This window comes from Somniosus microcephalus, chromosome 17 (genome assembly GCF_052327205.1).
Source record: "Somniosus microcephalus isolate GS21.2 chromosome 17, FLI_Smic_1.0, whole genome shotgun sequence".
Classification (NCBI taxonomy): Eukaryota; Metazoa; Chordata; class Chondrichthyes; order Squaliformes; family Somniosidae; genus Somniosus; species Somniosus microcephalus.
This window is the reverse complement of record NC_141003.1, coordinates 11,849,373-11,858,843: the sequence shown is the minus strand read 5'-3', so window position 1 is coordinate 11,858,843 and position 9,471 is coordinate 11,849,373. Positions and strand designations below refer to the sequence as shown.

General features: G+C 49.7%; 1 protein-coding gene across 1 annotated transcript in view; it reads left to right on the top strand.

Annotated features, from left to right (window-relative positions):
• The first annotated feature begins 2,597 nt into the window (after window positions 1–2,597).
• Window positions 2,598–9,471, top strand: part of cradd (CARD and death domain containing adaptor protein) — a 43,468-nt gene continuing 36,594 nt past the window's right edge. The window contains exon 1 of the mRNA XM_086009913.1: window positions 2,598–3,162. Coding sequence (XP_085866039.1) covers window positions 2,661–3,162 — 502 coding nt within the window. The 5' untranslated portion in view covers window positions 2,598–2,660. The remainder of the gene's footprint in view (window positions 3,163–9,471) is intronic.

The window sequence follows — 9,471 nt, the reverse complement described above, 5'->3', positions numbered from 1 at the left end:
GCAGTACTGAGGGAGCGCTGCACTGTCGGAGGGGCAGTACTGAGGGAGTGCTGCACTGTCGGAGGGGCAGTACTGAGGGAGTGCTGCACTGTCGGAGGGGTAGTACTGAGGGAGCGCTGCACTGTCGGAGGGGCAGTACTGAGGGAGTGCTGCACTGTCGGAGGGTCAGTGCTGAGGGAGCGCTGCATTGTCGGAGGGGCAGTACTGAGGGATCGCTGCACTGTCGGAGGGGCAGTACTGAGGGAGTGCTGCACTGTCGGAGGGGCAGTACTGAGGGAGTGCTGCACTGTCGGAGGGGCAGTACTGAGGGAGTGCTGCACTGTCGGAGGGGCAGTACTGAGGGAGTGCTGCACTGTCGGAGGGGTAGTACTGAGGGAGCGCTGCACTGTCGGAGGGGCAGTACTGAGGGAGTGCTGCACTGTCGGAGGGTCATTAATTGCTGTTTGTGGGAGCTTGCTGTGTGTAAATTGGCTGCCATGTTTCCCACATTACAACAGTGACTACATTTGAAAAGTACTTCATTGGCTGTAAAGCACTTTGGGACGTCCTGAGGTTGTGAAAGGCGGTGTATAGAAATACGAGTTCTTTCTTTATATAAATACAAGTTGTTATTATATTTACTTTATGCTTTGGTCATATTTTCGGCAGCACCTGATTGGTGCCCTTGCCCATTACAGAAAACAACTTAAGTCTATTGAGGATGAGAAAACACTGTCGGCCTTGCAATCTATTGGGGCAAGGACTATGTGTAAACTAACAGCACTATAAAGTGCAGAGCAACTTGTTAATGGTCATTGCTCAGACACAAAAATGTGTAATGACATAGCTGGTCACCTGAATTGTACAGGAATACACGATAGACTGCCTGATGCCTGTTACATGACCCTCGCAGTCACCGCTGGTGCTGCTCTGGGCCTCTCTATACCCTGCCCCCTCGGCCCTTCTCCACTTCCTGCCTAGCTTGTGCAGCCTTCAAATAAATCCTGAGAAGAAAATGTTCCAAAGCAAATGATTCCTTGTGACACAGATAGATTGATGGAATTACTGGTTACAGCTCCTTCGGCTGGAGATAATTAAAACTATCAGTGATTGTGGAATTTTTACAAGTCCCTAAAATAGTACAATAGTACCAGTTCCTGCTTACTCCCCCAGTCAGATTCCCCACCTCTGCGCGTTACAAATAATTTAAAAATTGTGCAGTTGTGCGTTTCATACTCTTAAAAACCGTCCTGTGCCTGCCAGTGAGACAACTCTCTCCGTCTGAGAGAGGACTACTTTCAGCCCAGTCTTGAGGTCTGCAGAGTTTAGAATGGAGTGGGGAGTTTTGTACCGGGCAGATATTCATATATACGGGAGAAATCGCGTAAGTGAACTCCGCAGCCAATTTGCACACAGCAAGATCCAACAAACAGCAATGAGACAATGACCAGATAATCAGTTTTAGCGGTGTTGATTGAGGGATAAATATTTGCCAGGACACCAGGGATAACCCCCCTGCTCTTCTTCGAATAGTGCCATGGGATCTTTTACATTCACCTGAGAGGGCAGGTGGTTTAACTCTCTAGTAAATTAAAATGGAGTGATAAATTCACCCCTTATTTCTCCAGGGTCAAAACATTGCAGGCATGACGACCCCTGTCTCTGTATTTCAAGAGAATCCTGCAGTCATTTTTATGCAAGCGAATTAGTTTAAGGAAAACAAATGTTTTGAAAGTAGCAGACGGGACACTCTTTGCTTTGGAGCTGCTCTTAACCACTCCTGCTGCCCTCCACCCGCTCCGTTTGCAGAGGCTCCAGCATTCCCTGGCTCCTGGCAGATTCCCGCGTCGGAGATTTGCCGCTCGTTTGCTCGTGTGGAGTTAGACGCGAGCCAGGTACACGCTGGCCCAGGAGCTAGCAAAATAAAGCGAGCGGACGGGGGTGGGTCTAACGAGGTGCCCACTCCCGATACGGACATTCGGCAGCTACCAGCATTGCCGCAAGAGTGCACGAGGCCAGAGTGGGATTGGGAGCGGGCAAGGAGCAGGAAGATCAGCGTCACACAGGAACAGGAGGAGGCCATGCAGCCCATCGAGCCTGTTCCGATGTTCAATCTGATCATGGCTGATCTGTACCTCAGCTCCATTGACCCGCCTTGGTTCCATATCCCTCGATACTGTTACCCAACAAAAATCTGTCAATCTCAGTTTTGAAATTTTCAACTGATCCCCAGCATCCAGTTTTTTGGGGGAGCAAATTTCAGATTTCCACCGCCCTTTTGTGTGAAGAAGTGCTTCTGATTTCACCCCTGAACTCCAATTTTAAGGTTATGCCCCCCTTGTTCTGGATCCCCCCCCCCGCCACACCCCAGAGGAAATAGTTTCTCTCCTGATCTACCCTTTATCATTTAAAACAACTTCATTAGATCGTTCTCGGCCAGTGAGCGTTTCTGCCCTCTGCCCAGATGCTGAATGTTGTCAGCCTGGTGATTATTTCCAGTTCATTGGAGGGGGGGGGGGTGGGGGGTGAGGTGAAAACAATCCTCAGTCCCGTTGGGGGGGTCCTGCATCTCAGACAAGGGGAGGGAGGTTGGCAATCATTTAAGAGCTGGGAAGAGTTTGGTTGCAGGGAGTTAAGATGTGGCAGAGCAAGAGCTGTGTGTGTTGGGATTGATTTCACTGATGCTCAGATCAGCTTTACTTTCCGCTGGAGACAAGGACCTGGCTGCAGGGTCTGTCTTTGATGCCCCGAGCTCCCTGCTCCAGGTGGGACATCCATGGGACACAGTGAGCAGTGACCCTGGGCAGGGCCAGGGGACCAGGACCAGGGGACCAGGACCAGCTGGAGGCGGGCGGTGCAGCGGCGCAATGCAGGCGAAGCACCGGCGGATCTTGCGCAGGCTGCGCCTGGAGCTGGCCGGCCAGCTGCGGGTGGAGCTGGTGGTCCAGTACCTGTACCAGGAGCGGGTGCTCAGCCTCAGCTTCCTGGAGGAGATCCAGGCCGAGCCCGTCACTGCCCGACAGACCCTGAAGCTGCTCGACCACCTGCCCAGCCGCGGGGCCCGGGCTTTCGCCGCCTTCGCCCAGTCTCTGCGGGAGGAATTTCCCTGGCTGCGCCGGCGGCTGGAGGAGGAAGAGCGAGAGGAGGAGGAGGAGGAAGAGGAGGAGCCCGCACCGCCGGCAGGTGAGTGAGAGTGAGAGTGAGTCAGAGTGAGAGAGTGAGAGTGAGAGTGAGTGAGAGTGAGAGTGAGTGAGTCAGAGTGAGAGAGAGAGAGTGAGAGAGTCAGAGTGAGTCAGAGTGAGTGAGAGAGTGAGTCAGAGTGAGAGTGAGTGAGAGAGAGAGTGAGTCAGAGTGAGAGAGAGAGAGAGAGAGAGTGAGAGTGGGAGAGTGAGAGTGAGTGTGAGAGTGAGTGAGAGAGTGAGTCAGAGTGAGAGTGAGAGTGAGAGAGTGAGTGAGTCAGAGACAGAGAGAGTGAGAGAGTCAGTGAGTGAGAGAGTGAGTCAGAGTGAGTGAGAGAGAGAGTGAGTCAGAGTGAGAGAGAGAGAGAGTGAGAGTGAGTGTGAGAGTGAGTCAGAGTGAGTCAGAGTGAGAGTGAGAGAGTGAGTCAGAGTGAGAGAGAGAGTGAGAGAGTCAGAGTGAGTGAGAGAGAGAGAGAGTCAGAGTGAGTGAGAGAGTGAGTCAGTGAGAGAGAGAGAGAGTGAGTGTGAGAGTGAGTGAGAGTGAGTGAGAGAGTGAGTGAGAGTGAGAGTGAGAGAGTGAGTGAGTCAGAGTGAGAGAGAGAGAGAGAGTCAGAGTGAGTCAGAGTGAGTGAGAGAGTGAGTCAGAGTGAGAGTGAGTGAGAGAGAGAGTGAGTCAGAGTGAGAGAGAGAGAGAGTGAGAGTGAGTGAGAGAGTGAGTCAGAGTGAGAGAGAGAGAGAGTGAGAGTGAGTCAGAGTGAGTGAGAGAGTGAGTCAGAGTGAGAGTGAGTGAGAGAGTGAGTGAGAGTGAGTGAGTGAGAGTGAGAGAGAGTGAGTGAGAGAGTGAGTCAGAGTGAGAGTGAGAGTGAGTGAGAGAGTGAGAGTGAGAGAGTGAGTGAGAGAGTGAGTCAGAGTCAGAGTCAGAGTGAGAGTGAGTGAGAGAGTGAGAGTGAGAGAGTGAGTCAGAGTGAGAGTGAGTCAGAGTGAGAGTCAGAGTGAGAGTGAGAGTGAGTCAGAGTGAGAGTGAGTGAGAGTGAGTCAGAGTGAGAGTGAGAGTGAATGAGAGAGAGTCAGAGTGAGTCAGTCAGAGTCAGAGTGAGTGAGAGTGAGTCAGAGTGAGAGTGAGAGTGAGTCAGAGTGAGAGTGAGAGTGAGGCAGAGTGAGAGAGTCAGAGTGAGTTAGAGTGAGAGTGAGAGTGAGTCAGAGTGAGAGTGAGTCAGAGTGAGAGTGAGAGTGAGAGTGAGTCAGAGTGAGAGTGAGACAGAGTGAGAGTGAGACAGAGTCAGAGTGAGTCAGAGTGAGAGTGAGACAGAGTCAGAGTGAGAGTGAGAGTGAGTCAGAGTGAGAGTGAGTCAGAGTGATAGTGAGAGTGTGTGAGAGTGAGAGTGAGAGTGTGTGAGAGTGAGAGTGAGTCAGAGTGAGAGTGTGTGAGAGTGAGAGTGAGTCAGAGTGAGTGAGAGTGAGAGTGAGTCAGAGTGAGTGTGAGAGTGAGTGAGAGTGAGTCAGAGTCAGAGTGAGTCAGTGTGATTTAGAGTGAGAGTGAGTCAGAGTCAGAGTGAGAGTGAGTCAGAGTGAGATTGAGAGTGAGTCAGTGAGAGTGAGTCAGAGTGAGAGTCAGTGAGTGAGAGTGAGTGAGAGTGAGAGTGAGTGAGAGTGAGAGTGAGTCAGAGTGAGAGTCAGTGAGTGAGAGTGAGAGTGAGTGAGAGTGAGAGTGAGAGTGAGTCAGAGTGAGAGTGAGTGAGAGTGAGAGTGAGTCAGAGTGAGAGTGAGTGAGAGTGAGAGTGAGTGAGAGTGAGAGTGAGACAGAGTCAGAGTCAGAGTAAGTGTGAGAGTGAGTCAGAGTGAGTGAGAGTGAGAGTGAGTCAGAGTCAGAGTGAGAGTGAGTTAGAGTGAGTGAGAGTGAGAGTGAGCCAGAGTGAGAGTGAGTTAGAGTGAGTGAGAGCGAGAGTGAGTCAGAGTGAGAGTGAGTCAGAGTGAGAGTGAGAGTCAGAGTGAGAGTGAGAGTGAGAGTGAGAGAGTGAGAGTGAGAGTGAGAGTGAGTCAGAGTGAGAGTCAGAGTGAGAGTCAGAGTGAGAGTCAGAGTCAGAGTGAGAGTCAGAGTGAGAGTGAGAGTCAGAGTTAGAGTGAGAGTCAGAGTGAGTGAGAATCAGGCTGAGAGTGAGAGTGAGAGAGTGCGAGTGAGAGTCAAGCTGAGAGTGAGAGTGAGAGTGAGAGTCAGAGTGAGAGTGAGAGTCAGAGTGAGAGTTAGAGTGAGAGTCAGAGTCAGAGTCAGAGTCAGAGTCAGAGTGAGAGTTAGAGTGAGAGTCAGAGTCAGAGTGAGAGTCAGAGTGAGAGTGAGAGTCAGTGAGAGTGAGAGTCAGAGTGAGAGTGAGAGTGAGAGAGTGAGAGTGAGAGTTAGAGTGAGAGTGAGAGTCAGAGTCAGAGTGAGAGTCAGAGTGAGAGTTAGAGTGAGAGTTAGAGTGAGTTAGAGTGAGAGTTAGAGTGAGAGTCAGAGTCAGAGTCAGAGTGAGAGTTAGAGTGAGAGTCAGAGTGAGAGTGAGAGTGAGTTAGAGTGAGAGTCAGAGTGAGAGTGAGAGTTAGAGTGAGGGTGAGTTAGAGTGAGAGTGAGAGTGAGTGAGAGTGAGAGTGAGAGAGAGTGAGAGTGAGAGTGAGAGTCAGAGTGAGAGTGAGAGTGAGTGAGAGTGAGAGTTAGAGTGAGAGTTAGAGTTAGAGTGAGAGTCAGAGTGAGAGTGAGTTAGAGTGAGAGTGAGAGTGAGAGTCAGAGTGAGAGTGAGAGTGAGTGAGAGTTAGAGTGAGAGTTAGAGTTAGAGTGAGAGTGAGTTAGAGTGAGAGTGAGAGTGAGAGTGAGTGAGAGTGAGAGTGAGAGTGAGAGTTAGAGTGAGAGTCAGAGTCAGAGTCAGAGTGAGAGTGAGTTAGAGTGTGAGTGAGAGTTAGAGTTAGAGTGAGAGTGAGAGTCAGAGTGAGAGTGAGTTAGAGTGAGAGTTAGAGTTAGAGTGAGAGTGAGAGTGAGTTAGAGTGAGAGTTAGAGTGAGAGTGAGAGTGAGAGTGAGTGAGAGTTAGAGTTAGAGTGAGAGTGAGAGTCAGAGTGAGAGTGAGTTAGAGTGAGAGTTAGAGTGAGAGTGAGAGTGAGTGAGAGTGAGAGTTAGAGTGAGAGTGAGAGTGAGAGTCAGAGTGAGAGTGAGTTAGAGTGAGAGTGAGAGTGAGTTAGAGTGAGAGTGAGAGTGAGTTAGAGTGAGAGTTAGAGTGAGGGTGAGTTAGAGTCAGAGTGAGAGTGAGTTAGAGTTAGAGTGAGAGTGAGAGTGAGTTAGAGTTAGAGTTAGAGTGAGAGTGAGAGTGAGTGAGAGTTAGAGTTAGAGTGAGAGTGAGAGTGAGAGTCAGAGTGAGAGTGAGTTAGAGTGAGAGTTAGAGTGAGAGTGAGAGTGAGTTAGAGTGAGAGTGAGAGTGAGTGAGAGTGAGAGTGAGAGTGAGAGTTAGAGTGAGAGTCAGAGTCAGAGTCAGAGTGAGAGTGAGTTAGAGTGAGAGTGAGAGTGAGTTAGAGTGAGAGTGAGAGTGAGTTAGAGTGAGGGTGAGTTAGAGTGAGAGTGAGTTAGAGTGAGAGTGAGAGTCAGAGTGAGAGTTAGAGTGAGGGTGAGTTAGAGTCAGAGTGAGAGTGAGGGTGAGTGAGAGTGAGAGTGAGAGTGAGTTAGAGTGAGAGTTAGAGTGAGAGTGAGAGTGAGAGTCAGAGTGAGAGTGAGAGTGAGAGTTAGAGTGAGAGTGAGTTAGAGTGAGAGTCAGAGTGAGAGTGAGTCAGAGTGAGAGTGAGACAGAGTGAGAGTGAGACAGAGTCAGAGTGAGTCAGAGTGAGAGTGAGACAGAGTCAGAGTGAGAGTGAGAGTGAGTCAGAGTGAGAGTGAGTCAGAGTGATAGTGAGAGTGTGTGAGAGTGAGAGTGAGAGTGTGTGAGAGTGAAAGTGAGTCAGAGTGAGAGTGTGTGAGAGTGAGAGTGAGTCAGAGTGAGTGAGAGTGAGAGTGAGTCAGAGTGAGTGTGAGAGTGAGTGAGAGTGAGTCAGAGTCAGAGTGAGTCAGTGTGATTTAGAGTGAGAGTGAGTCAGAGTCAGAGTGAGAGTGAGTCAGAGTGAGATTGAGAGTGAGTCAGTGAGAGTGAGTCAGAGTGAGAGTCAGTGAGTGAGAGTGAGAGTGAGTGAGAGTGAGAGTGAGTCAGAGTGAGAGTCAGTGAGTGAGAGTGAGAGTGAGAGTGAGTCAGAGTGAGAGTGAGTGAGAGTGAGAGTGAGTCAGAGTGAGAGTGAGTGAGAGTGAGAGTGAGTGAGAGTGAGAGTGAGACAGAGTCAGAGTGAGAGTCAGAGTGAGTGAGAGTGAGTCAGAGTAAGTGTGAGAGTGAGTCAGAGTGAGTGAGAGTGAGAGTGAGTCAGAGTCAGAGTGAGAGTGAGTTAGAGTGAGTGAGAGTGAGAGTGAGCCAGAGTGAGAGTGAGTTAGAGTGAGTGAGAGCGAGAGTGAGTCAGAGTGAGAGTGAGTCAGAGTGAGAGTGAGAGTGAGAGTCAGAGTGAGAGTGAGAGTGAGAGTGAGAGAGTGAGAGTGAGAGTGAGTCAGAGTGAGAGTCAGAGTGAGAGTCAGAGTGAGAGTGAGAGTCAGAGTCAGAGTGAGAGTCAGAGTGAGAGTGAGAGTCAGAGTTAGAGTGAGAGTCAGAGTGAGTGAGAGTCAGGCTGAGAGTGAGAGTGAGAGAGTGCGAGTGAGAGTCAAGCTGAGAGTGAGAGTGAGAGTGAGAGTCAGAGTGAGAGTGAGAGTTAGAGTGAGAGTCAGAGTCAGAGTGAGAGTTAGAGTGAGAGTCAGAGTCAGAGTGAGAGTCAGAGTGAGAGTGAGAGTCAGTGAGAGTGAGAGTCAGAGTGAGAGTGAGAGTGAGAGAGTGAGAGTGAGAGTCAGAGTCAGAGTCAGAGTGAGAGTCAGAGTGAGAGTTAGAGTGAGAGTTAGAGTGAGTTAGAGTGAGAGTCAGAGTGAGAGTGAGAGAGTGAGAGTGAGAGTGAGAGTCAGAGTGAGAGTTAGAGTGAGAGTCAGAGTCAGAGTCAGAGTGAGAGTTAGAGTGAGAGTCAGAGTGAGAGTGAGAGTGAGTTAGAGTGAGAGTGAGAGTGAGTGAGAGTGAGAGTGAGAGTCAGAGTGAGAGTGAGAGTTAGAGTGAGGGTGAGTTAGAGTGAGAGTGAGAGTGAGTGAGAGTGAGAGTGAGAGAGAGTGAGAGTGAGAGTCAGAGTGAGAGTGAGAGTGAGTGAGAGTGAGAGTTAGAGTGAGAGTTAGAGTTAGAGTGAGAGTCAGAGTGAGAGTGAGTTAGAGTGAGAGTGAGAGTGAGAGTCAGAGTGAGAGTGAGAGTGAGTGAGAGTTAGAGTTAGAGTTAGAGTGAGAGTGAGTTAGAGTGAGAGTGAGAGTGAGTGAGAGTGAGAGTTAGAGTGAGAGTGAGAGTGAGAGTGAGTTAGAGTGAGAGTTAGAGTGAGAGTGAGAGTGAGAGTGAGTGAGAGTTAGAGTTAGAGTGAGAGTGAGAGTGAGAGTGAGTTAGAGTGAGAGTTAGAGTGAGAGTGAGAGTGAGAGTGAGTGAGAGTTAGAGTTAGAGTGAGAGTGAGAGTCAGAGTGAGAGTGAGTTAGAGTGAGAGTTAGAGTGAGAGTGAGAGTGAGTTAGAGTGAGAGTGAGTGAGAGTGAGAGTTAGAGTGAGAGTGAGAGTGAGAGTCAGAGTGAGAGTGAGTTAGAGTGAGAGTGAGAGTGAGTTAGAGTGAGAGTGAGAGTGAGAGTGAGTTAGAGTGAGAGTTAGAGTGAGGGTAAGTTAGAGTCAGAGTGAGAGTGAGTTAGAGTTAGAGTGAGAGTGAGAGTGAGTTAGAGTTAGAGTGAGAGTTAGAGTGAGAGTGAGAGTGAGAGTGAGTGAGAGTTAGAGTTAGAGTGAGAGTGAGAGTGAGAGTCAGAGTGAGAGTGAGTTAGAGTGAGAGTTAGAGTGAGAGTGAGAGTGAGTTAGAGTGAGAGTGAGAGTGAGTGAGAGTGAGAGTTAGAGTGAGAGTGAGAGTGAGAGTCAGAGTCAGAGTGAGAGTGAGTTAGAGTGAGAGTGAGAGTGAGTTAGAGTGAGAGTGAGAGTGAGTTAGAGTGAGGGTGAGTTAGAGTCAGAGTGAGAGTGAGTTAGAGTGAGAGTGAGAGTCAGAGTGAGAGTTAGAGTGAGAGTGAGTTAGAGTGAGAGTCAGAGTGAGAGTGAGAGTTAGAGTGAGGGTGAGTTAGAGTCAGAGTGAGAGTGAGGGTGAGTGAGAGTGAGAGTGAGAGTGAGTTAGAGTGAGAGTGAGAGTGAGAGTCAGAG